Here is a 20550-nt window from a genome sequence, read left to right on the forward strand (position 1 = left end):
GATTTAACCCTCAAGATTGATTATCCTCCATTCAGTTTCATGGATTATTATTAGTAAAAAGAATTGATAGTGCTCAATGAGTTACCTGAAGTTAAAATCTAGACATATTTTTGTTTCAAACTAGGTTATGGTGATAGTCCATTATGTATGCAACGGATTTGCTACCAGTCAGGGGTTATGTCTTTTCTATTCACTATGCTGAGATGTCCATTCTTTCAGTTGTCAGTTGTCACACTTTGTAGGAAAAGTTGCGGGGACATTGACAATAAGAATGTTTTTTCTTGCAGCAAAATTGTTGTGGATGTGAGCTCATATGATGAACTCAAAGTTACAATCTCCCAGGGAAAATGGGCAAGAGGTCCTTGGTCAGCTAGGTTTGGGTCTAACTTAAAATCTTTTGATGATGGCTTTGTTGATGGCTCTAACTATGCCCTTTTTGGTACAGTGACAAAGATGAGTTGAAGGTGAAAGAAGAAACAGGGGCAACCATAAGGTGTTTTCCTTTTGAACAGCCGCATGGGATTAAAACATGTTTGATGACCGGCAATCCTGCTGAGCAAGTTGCCATTTTCGCAGTCATACTGAGTTTCCTGGTTTCACTGGGAACACCCAAATGGTGTTAACTGCACAGAGACTACTTGAGGTCTGTTTTATCAAACTTTGTTCTTATAAACTTATAGTAAATTACAGCAAGTGATGTAACATAACAATCACTATTAAATGTCAAAAGTGGTTGTTGTGCTAATTTCCCGGAATGATGATATTTTTTACATAATTGGTCATATAAAGTTCATTCTGTTCTCTGTACCCAGTCTTTGATTCTGATGGCAGTATGAATCTCGTCACCCCATAAAGCTGAAGAACGTGAAGGACTTGATTCTGATTGTATTTTGAGCTGGGTTCACCCGAACCTAAAGGCTTTGGCATTTAAGCTAAGCATGCATATGGAATTTTCTCTCAGCAACTTGTCATCATGATGCTGCAACTGATTCATAAATCTCAATGTACTTGCCAGCCGTGATGTTCCAGCTATTATCCATCTTCATCACCTTCTTAACAATGCAATTCCATTCTTCTGGCTCTGCAATTGTAATTTGAACTATTAACTACCTAAACAAGAAACGAAGGCAAGTAAAAAAAACAACTAATTAATTGATACTCTGGAAAGCAGCCACCAGAAGTGGGGGAGAAGGGCACACACACAAGCACAGAAAATATAGCTAATTAGAGAAAGAACAGTCAAGAATCTATAATAGCAGCACTTACTGTTTCTATAGCAAGCGAACGCACGGTCTAAAGCAAAATTCAGGGAAGCTTCATCAATTCCTTCAAAAACAAACCTAATAAAGACAAATAGCCATGTATTGAAGTCAGAACAGATAAAACAACAGCAAAAACCAGAAGGAAGCTATACCAAATTGACAATTCAATGACAAAGAGCAGACAAGACAAGACACCATAAATAATGTGATCCTCGACTACTGCCTTCCTGGTAACTTCTCTACTTGCTTTCTTGGTTTTGATCCTTCATATGATTTCTTCACTAAAAACAAACTTAATCTAAAAGGGTCTAGAGTTCTCTTAGTTTGGATCCTCTCATAGTTTCTCAGCTTAACTCTCTGTCAATTTTTTAAGCACTAAATGTCTAAATAGCTCCCCCCCACACACAAACACAGATTCTTTAGCCAATATGTGAGCTGACGGTTGATACAAAGACTTTAACTCTCAAATGTTGCAGAAAGAATTGAACTTACCCATTTGCCATCTCATGGTTTGACTGATCATCAATGTCAAAGACTGTATCTGCAAGACCACCAGTCTTTCTAACTACTGGAACCTGAAATCATTGATTTAATAAAATATTCCCATATACCTTTAAAGTTTCTTTACCGAATTGTATATCTACTGCAAAATATAAATAATTATATCATACTATACACGTATAGAAGGAAAAAAAAAATGCATAGATGAAATAGTATAGCAAGTAAATGGGCAATGTCAATGATTGCTGGTGATTTTTTATGCAGCAATAATTTCCATATAGCTTTGGAGTCCTTCAGAAATGTTGATAGTTATATTTATAGAGTGAATTACATACTGCCCCATAACGCATGCCAATAATTTGGGCCAGTCCACATGGTTCATACATGGAAGGAACTAGAACAATGTCAGCAGCAGCATAAAGTAAGTGGGAGAGCTCTTCACTGCATAAAAAGAACAAATAAGCAAGGTTTTGTAAGCAGAACATGCACTGTATCCTTTTGTGAACAATAGAAAAGAAAATGTATAGTATAGGACAGCCACTCATCCTATTGTAAGGAAACATTTCATGTAAAATGGGTTGTATACTAGGAATTTGGTATCAATTCTAAGTGGTTGAAGATTGATTACCTATACATCAATAAAATCCGAATGCTGGGACCTTGGTTAAGCTACAAAAGGAGAATTGTTAATGTCTGTCAACTTGCTTTGATTCAAATAGTAGGGAAGAAGAAACTAGATTTACACATGTTAACAATCACTGACCTTCCACTAAACTAAAATATCTCATGAAATAATGAACTTTGTTAATATTCAGTGATCCTTTGTTCTTGTTAAGGTCATTTCTGTTTGTATCAAGAAAGCAAAATTTAAAAAGAAGAAACAAGGAATTTGATTATTGAATGTACATGGGGCACATAACCTATAAGATGAAGAAAGAATGAAAAAAAGAAATATCTGAAGCAAATACATCCAGTAGCAATAAACAGATTATGGATTGGGGTCAGACAATTGTATTGAGAGCCGTAAGTCGCTATATAGTTGTGACAAAATAAAGACCCCCTTTTCTGATTCTCGATCAAGATAATTTATCTTTCTTTTTTACAAATATTTTGTAGACTATAAGTATATAAAGTAAGGACTGACTCTTTTAAAATACAGTAGTTTATACTGATTATGGGACAGACTGAAGCTGCATAGCAGACAAAGGAACCCAGAGCAGAATCATAGGGCATAAACTTAACTTTCTTGCTTTTCTTTGGAACTGCCATGGGAGCGGTCTGGCACTGGCCAATATTTTGGTTTATCCCTATGCACCTCTACGGACATCTACCATTAGTTACAAGCTCAGTAATAGTCATGGTTGAGCAAAGAGAGAAGGGACAAGGGAAATATGAGACTACGTATTCAGGAAAAAAAAAAAATTCAATTCTTTAATTCTCCAAAATGAGGACTTTCATCTCGCATGGCTCCTAACTGATAAAAGATTTCTTTTTGATCAACAATTTTGTGTTTCAATGTAATTACCAGGAAAACACAGAGATGTACAGACATAGACAATGACAAGGACTTGAAGTTGATATGTAAGCACAAAGCTTTGTTTATATATTGCATTATCCTCCTAGCATAAACAAAAAGTCATAAATCTCAAATCCAATACCGAATCTGCAAGGTCTTCAAATTCTCTTTCAACCCGGTGATCCGAGGCTTTTCCCAGTATAATCATCTGTCCACCCTAATATTTGCTCCAACATGTAGAGGAAAGGGAAACTCATCAAATCACATACAGAATACTTCTCAAAGACAATAGAATGTAAAGCGAAATTGTGAAAAAAGAAGAAGATAGTAATTGCCAGAACTTTTTTCATAGATGAATAATTGATTCAGACAATGGCGGAGTGTTTTGGTTTCAATGTAGGGAAATAATTTTGAAACAGGCAGCTTTCCTGCAGACTCAGTGTCACACATGCATGAAACAGATCATATAATTTTGAAACCCTGACATTATCATTTTGTTTTATTAGCATCCTTTATCAGGTTTATAAAGTTTTAACTTCGGGTGTGGCTTTCTCTAGAAACATGTATACCTTGTAATCTCATATTAGGCCAAATAACTGAAGTATCAGTTAAGATACTTTCAAGTATCAAGATAATAAGAAAGATTTCACCTTGTCAATGTCACACATTAGACCATTACGCCATGTATTACAAAGGAACACAAGCATACACACATGCACCAACACACACATGCTAGCGCGCCCAGACCAACAGAGCCGCTAATCCACTAACTAACTAAGGACTACAAAATATGTATTGTAAGCAGTAACAAACTCACTAGTTCTTCAACTTGCTTGATTGCATGAGTAATCAAATGAAGACCCTTTTGTGCAACCAAGCGAGTAATACAGATAACCAAGGGCACCTTGAGAGTAGTCTCTGTCAGGTGGTCGCCTGAGGTCAAACCAAGTCCCCTTTGAACATAGTATTTGCACAACTTCTTGCCCTCAGAGTTTTTAACTGCAAGAAACGGAAGAAAGGATAAATAAATTATTCTATTGTTCTGGTGTTCCCTGTAAGAGAGTAGTTCCATACACTAGTAACACTACATGGGACCTTTACTCTAGTGTAGCGTAAGGTCACGGAACTCCCAATAAGTAGGAAAAGTGGAATGCTAGTATTCCATGCATCTGTCTGTAATCAAAATAACAATTGGCAGATATCATGATCATAGCTGATTCAATCAGCCAAATTAATGGCATATTAGGCTATCTTGGCCTAAGGGATCTATCTCTTTCATTAGTCTAATTATAGTCTTGGATTATGTTTTTCTTCCTGTAGCTAGCTGTGACTTTCCTGTTCATGGCTCTTGTTTCTTGTTTCTGTTTCATTTTTTCAATAAAAGGTTGTTTCATTTCACCAAAACCAAAAAAAAAAAAATGAATATTTGGATGTGGTAACGATAGGAGTTATTGGTACGGTTCAAAGGATCGGACCCAGCTCCTCTTTCTCACTCATATTTTTCTTCCATTTCTTTTACAGGAAATGCAGATTCCAAATTCCCACTTCAGATTGCTTGAATTTAATATCAACAAATTCAATACTGATTGATCTTATACATTGCACTTTCACAGACAACAAGCATAAACATTCTAGCATGCACAATTCCACCCAAAGTTTGACTTTCGAAAGTGATATCAATGACAAATGACTAAGAGGGAAGACTACAATGACACAGAACTAAGTTTTACTTGGTGTGCGGTGTGTGCCCTTAATCGGGTACGCATCCATGGAGCAACCTAATACTAGAATATCTACAGAGAGGTTGGAAGTGATCCCTTTTCTTATAAGGAATGGAAGTCCATTCCTCTTCCTCTCTTGCACTGTAGGACTTGCTTGCGACTAGCTGCAAATAGCCAGACACAAAAAGAAAGAAACAACTTTTCCTAAATTTAATAATCATTTAGCGATGTTGTGTTATTAAATGCAGCATTGCGTGTATAACTAACTACTTCCAGAAGTTGAAGATGGAAAATGATACCAAAACAATTCGAAATATAAAAGATCAAATTGATACTTGAATATAATTTGCCTCATAGAAGTTACCATCAAAATTTGAAGGCAAGAAAACATCAGTAGAAGGGTTCCACATCGTAGTGTCTATTCCATTTACTATACCAAAGTACCTGCAGCATTACTATAAGGTCAACAGATCCATAGACGCAATAAAGGGTTTATATTATTGGAAACTAAAGATTAAGCTGACTATAGATCTATGACATGCAAAAAGCAAAAGACTTTCCTGAAAAAAAAACTGTAATTTGAACAAATTCAAATAAAGAAAGATCAGTAAAATGAACCGAGTTATATGCCTTAACTGGATTCGAATGCCAGGTAGGCTTTGGTGTTTATAGAGACCAATGAAGGAAAGATACATTAAAAAATTAACATGTAAATATAGCACGAATTGCATGGATATCATTTATTAGTATTTATGGAACATGTGTTAATTATCAAAGTTGAGAACTTACTTATCATGATTTCTTAGCAAAGTACTTGAAAGCCATCCAGAGCAGAGTGTCTCCTTGAGATATGTTGGAGAAACTGTACTGAAAGTGAAAGAAGAACCAGGTGTTGTCAAAAGAGATTTGGGGGTGGTGGTGGGGGGCGCTAAAAGTTAATATGACTGGGTATCCAATCACTCTTTCACATGATAACTACTGTAGGCCAGGTGAGCAGGACTGCTTCGGCTACAAGCACTAATATGGGACTTCCTATCACCAGCAGTTACTTCAATCAAGTTGAGATGTTCTGATCAATGTAAATGCATATCACCCTCTGAGTCTGAGGAAGGAATCCAGATTATAATTTTTGAGAGATGGGTGTAACATAGCACTATAGCAGTTTCATAGTCTTTCCTTTTTCTATTTCTCTTCCTTACGCTTCACAAAGGTATGTGGTGACTTCAGCATCATGTGTGTGGTGACATCTACATGACATCAGCTTGATTTTTTCTGTTATCAGTAGGCATAAGATTGCTGGTTCAATCCCATATATCTTAAGCTTATCAAATGTTCAGTTGCAGTGCTCTCTCTCTCTCTCTCGTAAATAAAATGCAAAGTTGTCTATGATGTCATTCATTTCATTTGTGCACATAAGCAGGAACATCATGCAAACAATTGCAAATTAAAAAATCACTGAGGCTACTTACACTACTGCATTGCTGTAGACAATTCCACCTTTCAATAAGCTTAATCGTTCGGGATTGTGACCAACAGTTCGATCATCAACTGCCTAAACCATATTGGTAGATGTGAGAGGCATGGTAACTATTAGTGTTAAAGAGATTAATTTCAATTTGAATGGGGAACTATTTCTACGGAACACTTCACCAGAATAATAACCAACACAAACACTGCAAGGACATTTTCAGTTCGCTAAGCTTTTAGCAGAGTTACGGTCTACTTTATCATTAGAAATATTACACTTTTTCCAGGAAAGAAATAGATGGCTAAACATTGAAGCTCATTTATCTTTGAAAAGAAACATCGAAAGATATTATCTGCCTTTTGATAAAAAAAAAAAAAAAAAAATCTTTGAAGTATTATTACCCCAAATAATGAATCCGTTAAACAGAACATTATGCTGAGACCCCATCTAGCAATTAAAAGCCTTTTAACATTTTACAGTACGTACACAAAGAAACCTCTCTGATGGATATACCTCACCTTGTCAAAGGTTGCATAAAGGGATCCATCAAGACCACACATGCTAAGTTGCTCTTGTCTGCCATACAAAAGAAAATGTTTAAGATGAGATTTCGCACAACTTAGAAAATTTTGTTAAAAATGGTATCCTTAATTTAGAAGATTGATGAACCACAAAATCTCAGTTTAAGTTTCAGAATACAACAAGTAAACCATGCATTTGGCGGTTAGCTGATGAATTCTAGAATGCTGTTGGCTTGGCTAAGCACATAAAATTTCAAAAATAAAAAATGGAAAACTCATGTGCACAGTGTTTTGAAAGAAACATAGCTGCACTACAACTAATGCATGTGAATGCTAACAGTAATAACTTTCTGGTCCATGATTAAATTAAAAGAGAACTTACTGGGATTTGAAAAATAGAAGGACATGAAAAAACACCCATAAGAAACCCTCTCTAGCAATAGAAAACAAAGCTCTAAATAGACCTTTAGAAAAATATAAAAGGAACATGTATTCATTGAAAAGAGATAAAATTTGCAATACAGGGGAAAAAGTATCCTCCAAACTGACTAAATAAGAACTGATCTAAAACAAGATACGACAAAATCAGAATGGTGATGATACAATATACCAGCTAATTTTTTTTTTGTAGAGAAGAACAAATAAGAGCTGTCTTGACTCTTGAGAATTCAATTTTCAGTCATGTGGAGAGAAATCCCACAAAAATCTGATCAAATCAAGAGAAAGGAGAAAAAAAAAGTAAAAGGAGAAAAAAGTAGCCTAAAATTTTACAACCGAACGACTGTATAATCATCTTTGCCATAATAAATAACGTTTTGCTTACCTACATTCACCATAGTGCTCCATGTTATGGATTGTTAACACTATTCTTGGCTTCTACAAGATAACACACGGGGAAACCAACATTATATACAAAACATAAATAACTTTACAGCATTGTTATCTGTTAAAACTTGAAGCGGGAACAGTAGCAAATAAGTGAGGAAGTACCTTAAGTGAAAGATAATGATACATGTCCCAATAAAGTATGGGTAAAGCACCAACCTGCCACTCATGGACATGAATGATATCAGGTTGTGTTCCCGTCACCTGGTATGACGCAGATTATCTTGTCACAAATTGGAAGAAGTATGTGGAGATAACAGTTCGAAATGAATTTTTATTTTAGGACAAGCTGAACTGTTTCAATGAAGACAGCTAAACACAATATTGAACAAAGAGTCCCCCATAAAAAATATGAATATTTTCATATAAATTCTAATGAGGGTATAATGCTACGAATAACTGTGTAGAACAGCTAAAGAACTGCTTCATATAAAATGTTATAAATATAATTGATCCCTTCATACAATTTACTGAAGTTCAACATATATATATTCTTGCAAAGGGTCAAACTACAAATATTCAAGTAAAAGTTCATATCTTCACTTTCAATATGTGTGTGTATATTTATACACACACACACACACAGAGTGAGAGGTGTGTGCAATGAAAAATGCAGCACGTACGGTTTGGGGAGGGTTTTTTTAACCTGCCATTTTAAAACTCAAATTGAAGATCCCTAACAGAGGAACAAACAGACCTTGTAAATTAAATGCATGCACATAATAAATAAGAAAAAAAGTTCAACAACTGATGATTCCTTGGGAAAAAGAAAGAAATAGAAGAAGAAGAAGAAAGAAGTCACTAGTCCTAAACCTGCATCCATTCAAGGCAAGCACGACTAAAGAACAAATAGGCCTCCAGCTCATTGTATGAACCCCCATACACCTGATGTCCCTTAAAGAACTGATTGGATGGTTCAATGAATATAACTGGGATTCCTGAAACTTGCCCATGATATGCATTAGTGGGGATCCAGTTTCCATCATGATAAGAGTTATATGTTGTGATTAACGTCAAGTTATTGATCTGATGCTTCTGGATACACTCATAGAAAGGAAGCATTATATGCACTGTGTGGCCGCGTGATAAACATGCTCGAGCAAGTCCAGTTACAACATCACCAAGACCACCAACTTTTGCTATTGGTGCCATTTCAGCTGTAACATGAACAATGTCCATGAGTTTGGAATCCTTGGTTTGTTGAGAGGGAAGTTCCGAGTTGACATCCCAAGAAGGGAACTGCTTCTTCCAAAATGGGATTTCATCAGTTGGAGATGGCCAATCAAATCCCTGAATATCAAGATGAGTCAAATTTGTTGGCTTTGCGATGCCGACCTGCAAATAGGAGTGGTAGGATTACTAGTTAATAGTGATTAAAAACACAAAACATGAAAATTGAAAGGTCTATGGCCGAGTTATTAGAGCTTCACAGTAATATTAAATTCTTAATCAATCTAGTACGGGTTACAGTTATCTAAACAGTAGCTTCTGATGCTAATTTTGACAAATCGTTTGTTCTACAAAAAAAACATAAAGATAACCCTTGAGTTTTAAACAATCAGTCGTCCAGACATATAGAGATCGAAACATAGCTTGAAATCAAGTGTAAAACAGGTAGAATATGTTGAATTATTGATGTTTAAAACAGATACAAATCGTTTTAAGAAGGCTGCAAGTATCTAAGACTTGATATGGCTAAAACTAGACATGTTAACAGCAAAATGAAAAGGTAGCAAGCAATCCTTATCATGTCGTAATCAGGAAGCAATGAAAGCATGTGTTAGTTGGTACCTGTGACGTGCGATGGGTTTGAGCTTCAATTCTGAATTTGAAGTTGTGGGCTTTCAGAAGCTTCCTCCTCGGATTCCAGAGTGATGAAGTAGTTGAAGCAGAGAGCAACTTCCCATACTCCATCGGAACCACTCTCATGATTTACACACTAGTCCTTCTCAACCCAAACTCCATTATTAGTCCAGTTCCACTGTTCCAGTCCAGTGCAGCAAAAAACAAAACAAAGTCATCTCATTTGCTTGTTTGTTTGTCCAGCCAAGCAAAACGACACACTCATCTCTGTTGTTTCCTGAATATGCGGCTGTGGCAGAGAGAGAGAGAGAGGGATCGGGTTTTGGGCCTTTGGGCCTCGGGTCGGCCTACCCTGACCATCCTTTTGCTGACGTCATGCTGCTGGAAATTACAATTGAGTTGAGAATTTAACTCTTTATGCTGCCTGGGCATCTAAAACAAGTGAAATCGAAGCAGGAAGGAAGACTCGACTCTCTTCCTTTCTCTCTCCCTGATTGTTTAGCCATGGCGGTAATGATTCCATTCTACTCTCTCTTTTCGTTGTTGATTTTGAAAATGTAGGTAAGGCTATAATTGTTTGTTGTGCAGGACTCGTCAGGGACGACCCTGATGGATCTGATAACGGCCGACCCGTCCACGGTGTCAGCAACGACGTCGTCTTCGTCATCGGCGCAGTCGTCGGCTCCTCCTCCTCCGTATGCGGCGGCTTCTCGGGGCACCAGCCCGGGCTCGGCTCTGGGAAAGCCTGCCGTGGAGAAGAGGTCGAAGCGGGCGGCACTGATGCAGATCCAGAACGACACCATCTCCGCCGCCAAAGCTGCTTTGAATCCCGTGCGCACCAACATCATCATGGGGCCCCAGAAGAACCGCCACAAGCAGAAAAAGCCTGTTTCATACGCTCAACTTGCGAGGAGCATTCACGAGCTGGCTGCTTCTTCCGATCAGGTGCTCCTTCATTCATTCCTCTAAAATCTAATCTTCACATTTACTTACACTCATTTCTTATTCATTTCCAATAGAAAAGTTCCCAGAAGCAGTTGGTGAATCACGTCTTTCCCAAGCTTGCCGTCTACAATTCTGTTGACCCCTCCGTCGCCCCTTCTCTTCTCATGGTAACTATACCATGCGCCATAATTGACTATTCATAAATGCATTGCATGGTTCCAGGCAAATTTATTTATACATATATTCTGTCTGCAGCTCAATCAGCAGTGTGAGGATAAAAGCGTTCTACGGTATGTCTATTATTACTTGGCCAGGATTTTATCTGACACTGGTGCTCAAGGTGTAACCACGGGCGGTGGGATCCCAACTCCAAACTGGGATGCTCTAGCTGACATTGATGCTATCGGAGGGGTCACTCGAGCTGATGTTGTACCAAGAATAGTAAATCAGCTCACTATAGAGGCTAAAAATGCCGATCCAGAATGTAATGTGATTTTTTAAGATTACTAGCACTCTTTTCGGCTATGTTTCATTTAGTTAATCTCATGATTGTTGGAGTAGTTTCTGTGTGTAGGATTAAAATCACTGCACAAAGTTCTACTTTATAGCACATACTAAGTACAAACTTGATCTATCTTAAGTATACATGGTCTTTGAAACGGCCAAAGGGTGTGAAGTGAACATGTCTAACAAAATTTGTTATATTATACTTGTGCATCAACAAACAACTCATGGTTATAAGAGCTAGAGAATTTGGAAACATATGCTTAAAAGGGGAAAATGTAATTGCATTATTTCTCTGTGTATCATTACTTAAATATTAGTGGCTGTTCTTTTGATAGATTCTGTTTATTTGTGTAATTAATGTTTTGACTTAATTTTTGTTGTTCTTCTTGTTGCTGTAGTTCATGCACGAAGACTGCAAGCTTTGAAGGCTCTTACATATGCCCCATCAACAAATTCTGAAATATTGTCCCAATTGTATGAAATTGTTTTTGGCATTCTTGATAAGGTATGTTGTCAGCTCATCTCACAAAAATGGGCTGGTTATGTTCTGTGAATAGTATATTCTGGTATATTCTGGTCATTCTTGTTAGGAGGCTGTGATGTCTGGATCATTCTTGCTTTCCTGGGTCAGGCTGTGATGTAATATTGCATCGAAGTTTCTATTTCTGATAATATGTGTTTCTGTATACTTATTAATTTCTAGGTTGCTGATGGCCCACAAAAACGCAAGAAAGGTGTGTTTGGGACTAAAGGTGGCGATAAAGAGGTAGAGTTTATCTGTTTCAAATATTTTATTTTCTGCTTGAAGGCTTGGAATGGTGGAATCCTCTACTTGCTCTCTACTTTCAAACTAGATGGTGTGAAGTTGGTGATTTTCCTGATGATTGAGAAATGCATACATATCTACTTCCCAGCGTTTATGAGTTATGAATCATCACAGTCATGAACTTTTCTTAATGGTCAACCTTTATGTATGAGAGTGTGTGTATGTATATTCTACTATGGATAGTGGATAACCATTCTAGAGTTTGTCGGAATCTATTGTTTTGAAAGAATTAGCGTGAACCCTACGACCCCATTGAGGTTTAGCACATTCTCACTATTTTCTAGGCTTTATCTATTTATTTCGCTTCTCATTATTGAATTTTGTTTCCTGTTAAAAAATAAAAGGCAAGAAAATTGGCCTCAAAATTTGACCTTTTAGGTATTCGTGGTTTAAATCATGCATGCACATTCATTCCTTGGCTTGTGGTCATATGATTTTCTTCATTGAACTGAAATCTTCCTGTCCTTGAGCTAATCCTTGTTTTATTTACTTGTTCCCTTTTATTTTCCAACTTCAGTTCATCATCCGAAGTAACTTGCAATATGGTGCCCTAAGTGCTCTTAGAAGACTTCCATTGGATCCAGGAAACCCAGCTTTTTTGTACCGTGCTGTTCAAGGGTTGGTTTTTCTTCATTCTGGTAGTCAGTTTCTGATTGAATAATTTTCATGATTTTGATTTCCTTATATAACTTCCTCAGGCACATCTCTATGGTTCTGATGCTGTGGTCATGTATGCATGATTTTGATTGAACAGTTCTATTATAATATTGATCTCATGTCCTTTTTTTATTTGCTTCTCTATGGCTCCGACATTGATTTTTAACTTTTTCTAGCTACTAGCCATGGTATCATTAGAAATTATACCTGTGTCAGTTATCCAAGTCAAGGATCTTTGTGTTTCACTTCAGGGTTTCGTTTGCTGATCCTGTTGCTGTAAGGCATTCTTTGGAAATTCTGTTTGAGCTAGCCACAAAAGACCCTTATGCAGTTGCAATGGGCTTAGGTAATATTGACTTTCTAAGTTTCCACATTCAAATTTTTGTGCACTTGTTAATATGAAACAGACCTTTTGTGGTGTTTATGCTTCTAATGGTTTTAAATTTCCTATTGCAGGGAAACACGCAGAGCCTGGAGGTATTCTTTCAATCTTTGTTAATTTATCCTCTTACTGTATGTAATAATTGTGTCTGTTGTTCTAAGTAACATGTTTCTAAACAAAACAAAAAGTTGTGTTTGCATGTTTTCAATACAAATCATTGATATAATGACAGATTGACTTGGTACCTTTTTCCTACTTTTGTAAAGGCTTGTCTATTGCCAGGAAGAAGAGAAAGAAATCACATATGATTTATTTATCACAGATATGGCCTGTAGTTTGAAATACAACTTCTAACCATTATCCTTACAAACCATTGACTAGAACGACTGTTTTGTTCATTAGATTATGTGATATTTCCAACTTGGATCCATATATCTTGTTTTTCTGGTCTACTTCTGAAATCAAAGGAGAGAAATAGAGAAAAACAAAAACAACAAAGGAGAGTAGATTTGTACTGTTCCAAGGAGAATAATTTCTGGTCCTGCGTTGTTTATATGGTGTTAAAACATTGTAGTTTAGTCCAATGTTGATTGCCCTTTCTTCTAGTAATTCAAATTATTAAGAAGTTGGTTGTATCAGCATGCTTGAACATTACTTCTCACTGCATGTTATGATACCTTGCTCGTTCTTGTATATACCAGGGGCTTTACACCTTGCTTGTTCTTGTATATACCAGGGGCTTTACAGGATGTTCTCCATTTGCATGATGTCCTTGCTAGAGTTGCTCTGGCTAGGTTGTGCTATACAATTTCAAGAGCACGAGCATTGGATGGTAACTCTAATTGAAGAACTCTCTCCTTCATATAAATAGATAGATATGTACATACACACATTGTACATATATTTTAATTTATTGTACTTATTTTGGTGTAAACATGATTTGTATCCTTTGTTACTTGTCCATCTGCAGAGAGGCCTGATATTAGATCTCAGTTCAACTCTGTACTCTATCAACTCCTCCTGGATCCCAGCGAAAGAGTTTGTTTTGAGGCAATCTTATGTATATTGGGAAAACAGGATAACTCAGAAAGGTGTGTCTTTGATTCTGATACTTAATCCCTTCTTCACACAAAAAGTATTAGATGTAAAATTGTTGTATGACCAGTCTTCCTCAGTTCTTTCCGCCTTCTTATTCATCCAGATATCTTTTCTAATAAACATGCTTGGTTCTAATAGTTTTTTTAATGTAGGACTGACGATCGAGCTGCCGGATGGTACCGATTAACTAGAGAGATTCTCAAGTTGCCTGAAGCACCTTCTGTGAAGGATTCCTCCAAAGATAAAGCTCAAAAGACAAGGCGCCCTCAACCCCTCATTAAACTTGTAATGAGAAGGTTTTAAGACTCTCTCTCTCTCTCTCTCTCTCTCTCTGTGTTGTCTTCTTTTGTTTTGAGAACTTTATTTTTATCTACTTTTTCATTTTATTGAATGAAGAATCATAAAAGCATCATACATCAAGACTGAGTCAGAGCTGCTGGAGGCAGAGAGCAACAAACAAAAAGCTCAACTGCCACCAAACCAGCACAATCAAAGGATAATCCCTCTGCTTTACGGTCTAAAACAATAGATGCCAAGAGTGTAATCTTAGTTCCTCAGAAAACAGAGGCCCATTAAGATGCCCAGAACCTAAGTTTCTTCCAAAGCTCTTCCATCTTTGCACCACAACAAACCCTAAACATCCTTCTTTTTCTTTACATCCAGATAACCCATGTCATAACTATCACACTGCAACCCCAGAACTTTGGCATCTTTTTCTGTGCCAAAAGCAAAAGGTTTCTTAACAGGTCAATCACCCCAGCCTCCTTAAACTACTTTTGCCATGAAATAAAGCTGCTTTACAATGTCCCAAAAACATTATCAACACTCCCCTGTGACATGGACATACCAAACCTGAAACAGCTGCTTGGTCTTCTCTGTTGATAATTGATGTTGAGAGGTTGTTCATGAAGCTTGTTTTCATGTATAGCATTCTGGTTGAGCTTGATAGTTTCTTAATGGTTTTTCATGTATTTAAAAACTGTCGATATTAATTCAATTATTTGAACTCCCTGATTTTGTTTCAGATTGGAGAGTTCTTTCCGAAGTTTTTCTAGGCCAGTACTCCATGCAGCATCAAGAGTTGTGCAGGAGATGGGAAAGAGTAGGGCTGCTGCATTTGCTCTAGGCATACAGGATATCGACGAAACAGTGCATGTTAACACATTTTCTGAGACTGTTGATTCCCGCGAGATAGATAGTAGTGAAGCCTCACATCCTGAGAGTAATTCTTCCTACTTTTTTGTTTTGATAGAAGTTCTGCTAACTTTTCATTCACAATCTTGCATAGCGTCTTTCATTTATGTTCCTTCTTTATCATATATTCTGAAATATCAGTTCAATTGAATTTCTGTTGGATAGATTATAGGGATTGAATCATTGAGAGTGTAGATTTTTCTGAAGAGAAATGATTATTGTTTGCGAGGAAAAAAGATAACAAAGTAGAGTAATCGTCAAGGAAGTCTGCAAGAGCAGCAAGTACAGAATAGTAGGAAGCCGAATAATTAAATAAGCAGACTTCCAATCTTCAACCAAAGTGCGTCAACTCACTGCTGCTTCCATCTGACAATAATAATGTAGAGAACGGTCCTAATACCGCCCAAAGACCAGACTAAACTTGATTACTCAAACAGAATGCCAGAAATGTGCACGCTAAAGAAGACTTCACCTCTCCGCTCTTTTCATAAATTAAAATTTGATCGAGTGGGATAAAACAGATCATAGGAAGTAACTATACAAACAGTCTTTGCTTTGAACTAAAGTCCTTGGTTAATATAGGCTTTATATTGTTTGCTTTCACTTTACTTATCCAGTACATTCAAGGGGGTGAATAATTGGTATTGTGGATCCTAATCTGATTGTATTCTTTGATTTGTTTTCCACTACCTTTTTTATTTATTTGTTTTACATATAGGTATCCGAAGAACGTCCTCCTTATCTACTGGGGTAGGTGGCAAGGATACAATTGCTAGTTTGTTGGCTTCATTAATGGAAGTTGTGCGGACAACCGTGGCATGTGAGTGTGTTTATGTTCGAGCTATGGTTATTAAGGCATTGATCTGGATGCAAAGTCCACATGATTCGTTTGATCAACTAGAATCTATAATTGCATCAGAGCTTTCTGATCCAGCTTGGCCAGCCACGCTCCTGAATGATATTTTACTCACTTTGCATGCTCGGTTTAAGGTATGTTGTAGAAAATTAAAGTATCTCATGGTGGGCAATTTATTAAGAACTTCATATGTACAGATATCTACAAATTTAAAATGAATTAGTTTTAACCAACTTAACTAACATGTTCCCTGCTGCTTACATGCTAGGGTAGTTGTTTCTGTTGAAATTGGTTTATGTTACTGATTTCCACTTGTAGTCTGTTTCGGTTATATATGACTAAATCTTCTCTTAAAATAATGAGAACTCAAAATTTTGTGATGAGTGGGTATACCACTTATAAGTTGGGATCAAATAAGACAGGGTTTAGCCTTCGGAAGTTCATTAATAGATGCATCACAAAAAAATAAAAAATAAAAAAAATCAAGAACACCTGAATTCAGATCAAAGGAGACAAGAACAACTTGCTGTTCTATACAATCAAGGTTTCAGGCTATTCTAAACCTACACAAGTTGTCAATTTGTCAAATGACAGGCTAATCCAAAAGACATGTTGTATTGTTGATTGGGAGTAGAGATAATTTGAAGATATGGTGGAGGATGTGGATCTATTATAGTTTTAGCTTCTTTCTAGTATCATATGGGAAAAAAATGTTTAAGCAGGAGTGGATTGATCAAACGCTTTATTGAGGATTGATTGTTTAGTAAACATTAATGTGCTTTTGGAGAGGGTAAAAAGGCGAAAATTCTTTGGGGATGCGGGGTGTTAGCCGTAGTCTTGGTGGTATGGATTCACATATATGAGTGTTATGCGTGCACATGTGTGCAAACATCAATAATTTTTGCTTCTTTAAGTATAGGGCTGAATAAAATTGCCCTGTTGCATAAAAAATTTATGGACCAGCCCTGTTGCATAAATGAGTATCAACACCTCCATGTTTAACTGATCTTTAGGTTAGTGCAAGAAATCAATGATGCGCAAGGATGTCTAAGCTAACTCTATTGCTAGGTCTACTAAATAAGCTCTTCATTAGTGTGAATCATGTGTTTTGTCCAGAAAAAACTTACACTAATCTTATTTCATTTTAATAACTTCTATTACAGTTCTTATCTATTTAAAAGAAACTTAAATTTGTTTGATTAGGCAACTCCAGATATGGCCGTCACTCTTCTTGAAATTGCAAGGATCTTTGCAACTAAAGCTCCGGGGAAGATTGATGCTGATGTACTACAACTACTGTGGAAGGTAATTTTTATCCTTCAATCATCACCTCAGACATTTCTTATGATCAAAGGTCCATCATATGTTTTTCTCCATTTTCTATTTTTATTTTCTTAAGCAAGTTTCGTTTCACTTGAATTTTAGTCTGTTTGTTTGTTTTTTGGAAAAAAAATTTCCACCTTTTTTCATGTGTCTTGTAACCACAGTTACAGTTTCTTGACTTAGATTTGTTTTCACTTCCATACAATTGACTTACTTATGATGATAAGGTGCATTGCCACACTTAAATGAGCTAGGGTCCAGTAGATCTTACTTTCGTTAGTCAGTCAGTCGTGCTGCACATTACGAATCATAATTTACAAAAGTTACTTTTGATGATAGCATGTGGGGTGTGCTTGTATATATCTGGGGTCCAATAAATGTAAAATGGAGCTGAAACCTTGAGATTTCTATATTTGTTAACCTCAATGTTTTGATATCGTCTCAGTTGCTGAAATCACCCAACTGAAACTGGGGAAATGACATCAATTTTATGTGATGTTAAATCATTTTGGCATAGAGAAAGACCATTAAAACCTTTTTGCATGTGTCTGACATGTGGACCTATGGCTTTAGACTTGAGATAAGGGATCATATATGCGAATAATTGTCTTTCCATGTACAAGGATTAGTTTTAAACAGTCATTTTGTATAGTAGTTTTCACTTTTTGGTCATTTCAGCACAGAAGTTGTCTTCCTTTCTCTTTTTCAGTTTCTTCTTTTCTTTAGCATTGCCAATCACAGCTTGCGAATTTCTCTCTTAGTGGTGGATCAGAAGTTCAGAACCAATCTTTGCTCCTGCAAAGTTTATTTGGAATGTAATGTTGTGATATCAGCCAATTATGTATGTCAAGGAACCCCAAAAGAACACAGCAAACCAAGAGAAACAACAACAGAGATAAGACACAAAGAACACAAATTTAAGGTGGTTCAGCAAAACCTTTGCCTACATCCACCGGCACACCGGCAGAAAACACTTCCACTATATTAATAATGGGTACACCAGAAAGAATAAGAAAACAAGGACTCTCTCTTCTCTTCCTATCTCTCTCCTCTCTGCCCTCTCTCACCCTCTAACCGAGAATGGAACACACTTTGCTCTTTGTCTATGCGATACAAAACCTAGAACTGAACCTCTCCTTATATAGCCATAAGGATATCAGATCTCTTCACCAAATAGGAAATCCAATCCTATTAGTGGTAGGCAATAATGCCTCCTTCATTATCTGTAATCAAAAGATTACAGGTACACCGTCATCAATAAGAATTTACTTTCCTTATTGGAACACCATACTCTAAGACGAAACACCTTAGGAAAAACACATGGGCTGGAAACCCAACATGTAAATCCCCCAATAAGGTGAAGATTTTGGGTTTGCTTGTGGCACAGGGGAGGACGAATACATGTGATGTTCTTCAAAGGAGAAGACCAAGATGTTGTTTTTCTCCTCTCTGGTGCATTTTGTGGAAAGTTCAGGGGGAAAGTGTTGACCATATTTTTGTGCACTGTGAAGTCGCTAATTTCTTATGGAAGAAGTTATTTAGGGAGGCAAGAGTGGACTGTTCTGCTCCATAGGGAGGAGTGCTTGCTAAAAGAAAATACTTCAGCTTTTGGTAAAGGGAAGAAGGCCAGAATCCTTTGGGGTTGTGGGGTGCTAGCTGTAGTTTAGGTGATGTGGATGGAAAGAAACAAAAGATTATTTGAAACCTACAAAATGGTGGAGAGGGAAGACCTGTGGGAGATTTGGGCATCGTTATGGGCTTCTACTTCTAAGGCTTTTAGGGATTATACTCTTTCTTCCATTATTCTTAACTGGCAAGCAATTGTAATTTAAGCCCCAAAGCCCTGAGCTTTGAGTTAGCATTAGCAGATGGGCTGCTAAATCTCTATCCCTAGCTACCCTCTTCTGCTATCTAAAGCGGACTCCTTGTCCGACTCCTTGTACATTACTTCTTTTTTCAATAAAAAGCTGTTTTCATTTTTATTTTTATTTTTTAAAAAGGTATTATCGTTTCCACTCAACTTTGAGATTTAATGCCGGGGCTCGTACATCCATAGAGTTAATTGTTAATTATCATTTTGATTTTTAATATGGTTCTACATGTCGTCTAGATTTTGCTGGTACTCATGTAAACATTGTTGCTCTTCAACTGGTATATGTTTTGGTCTGATTGTTTGCTGTTATTGACACTTGTAGACTTGCCTTGTTGGAGCTGGTCCTGATGGGAAACATACTGCATTAGAAGCGGTTACCATAGTTCTTGATTTACCACCACCACAACCTGGGTCAATGTTGGGGATTACATCAGTTGACAGGGTATCTGCTTCTGATCCAAAGGCAGCTCTGGCTTTGCAGAGATTAGTACAAGCTGCAGTAAGCATCTGAATGACCATTAGATGCTTCATTTGCTTCTCTTTAATTTTATTCATTAAAAACATGCATGATTTCCATCTTTATTGAGTTTAGGTATGGTTTCTTGGAGAAAATGCAAACTATGCTGCTTCTGAATATGCTTGGGAATCCACAACCCCTCCTGGTACCGCATTGATGATGCTAGATGCAGATAAGATGGTTGCTGCAGCCAGTTCCCGTAACCCTACTCTAGCTGGTGCATTGACTAGGCTACAGAGGTGTGCATTCAGTGGCAGCTGGGAGGTATTAGCTTCTACTCAGTGTCAGCCCCTTTTCTTTGACAGAAACTGAAACAAACAACCTCTATCAATAGCGATAGAGTTAAATATGAGTTTCACCTCCTCCTGTATGTGTCTGAATATGGTGGGTAGGAGTTGTAATGATTAGTTGAGTGCGTATTTCCGAAGCATTGGTTTATTGTTATGGTAGTTTTGCGACCAGGATTGATTGGAACTTTCATTAACCAACTTTTCTCTGAATATTTTTTCTCCCCTCAACCATATTTTGGTGCTGTCTGTTAGAAAGTAGAGCATCAACCAAAAAGCATTGGTAACGGGTAGTGAGGACCAAGATCTTTTATATTATATTATTATGCATGGCTTAGAATTCCTGATGTGGAATTCCCCATTCTACAAACCCAACCTCCCAACACCCAAACCACAACACCCCCCCCC

General features: G+C 37.0%; 2 protein-coding genes across 2 annotated transcripts in view; one reads left to right on the forward strand and one right to left on the reverse strand.

The window, feature by feature from the left end:
- Positions 1–647: 647 nt before the first annotated feature.
- LOC101290850 (probable starch synthase 4, chloroplastic/amyloplastic-like) lies at positions 648–9918 on the reverse strand. Its single transcript, XM_004296585.1, has 15 exons — positions 9666–9918; positions 8688–9209; positions 7980–8078; positions 7813–7865; positions 6987–7044; positions 6470–6552; positions 5790–5867; positions 5365–5444; positions 4097–4278; positions 3422–3496; positions 2392–2432; positions 2099–2204; positions 1755–1837; positions 1267–1340; positions 648–1081 (listed from the first exon to the last, which is right to left on the reverse strand). Exons 1-15 carry the CDS (start codon positions 9801–9803, stop codon positions 972–974), a joined length of 1782 nt encoding a protein of 593 aa, XP_004296633.1. The 5' UTR covers positions 9804–9918; the 3' UTR covers positions 648–971.
- Positions 9919–10147: 229 nt separating this feature from the next.
- The window catches only part of LOC101293193, a 16623-nt gene continuing 6220 nt past the window's right edge, over positions 10148–20550 (forward strand). The window contains exons 1-17 of the mRNA XM_004297954.1: positions 10148–10187; positions 10266–10622; positions 10697–10789; positions 10878–11106; positions 11528–11634; positions 11833–11895; positions 12473–12573; positions 12864–12958; positions 13069–13089; positions 13731–13826; positions 13965–14085; positions 14245–14388; positions 15118–15314; positions 16005–16276; positions 17346–17447; positions 19661–19837; positions 19931–20119. Coding sequence (XP_004298002.1) covers positions 10182–10187; positions 10266–10622; positions 10697–10789; positions 10878–11106; positions 11528–11634; positions 11833–11895; positions 12473–12573; positions 12864–12958; positions 13069–13089; positions 13731–13826; positions 13965–14085; positions 14245–14388; positions 15118–15314; positions 16005–16276; positions 17346–17447; positions 19661–19837; positions 19931–20119 — 2370 coding nt within the window. The 5' untranslated portion in view covers positions 10148–10181. The remainder of the gene's footprint in view (positions 10188–10265; positions 10623–10696; positions 10790–10877; positions 11107–11527; positions 11635–11832; positions 11896–12472; positions 12574–12863; positions 12959–13068; positions 13090–13730; positions 13827–13964; positions 14086–14244; positions 14389–15117; positions 15315–16004; positions 16277–17345; positions 17448–19660; positions 19838–19930; positions 20120–20550) is intronic.

This window comes from Fragaria vesca, linkage group LG4, assembly GCF_000184155.1.
Source record: "Fragaria vesca subsp. vesca linkage group LG4, FraVesHawaii_1.0, whole genome shotgun sequence".
Classification (NCBI taxonomy): Eukaryota; Viridiplantae; Streptophyta; class Magnoliopsida; order Rosales; family Rosaceae; genus Fragaria; species Fragaria vesca.

Bases quoted from the DNA above. Each gene is read 5' to 3' on its own strand.
- LOC101290850 (XM_004296585.1), bottom strand. From the start codon at position 9,803: ATGAGAGTGGTTCCGATGGAGTATGGGAAGTTGCTCTCTGCTTCAACT. The intron at 6,553-6,986 runs GTGAGGTATATC...AATATGGTTTAG, and splicing joins TTTATGCAACCTTTGACAAG to GCAGTTGATGATCGAACTGT. The intron at 1,838-2,098 runs GTATGTAATTCA...CAATGATTTCAG, and splicing joins TTGGCATGCGTTATGGGGCA to GTTCCAGTAGTTAGAAAGAC.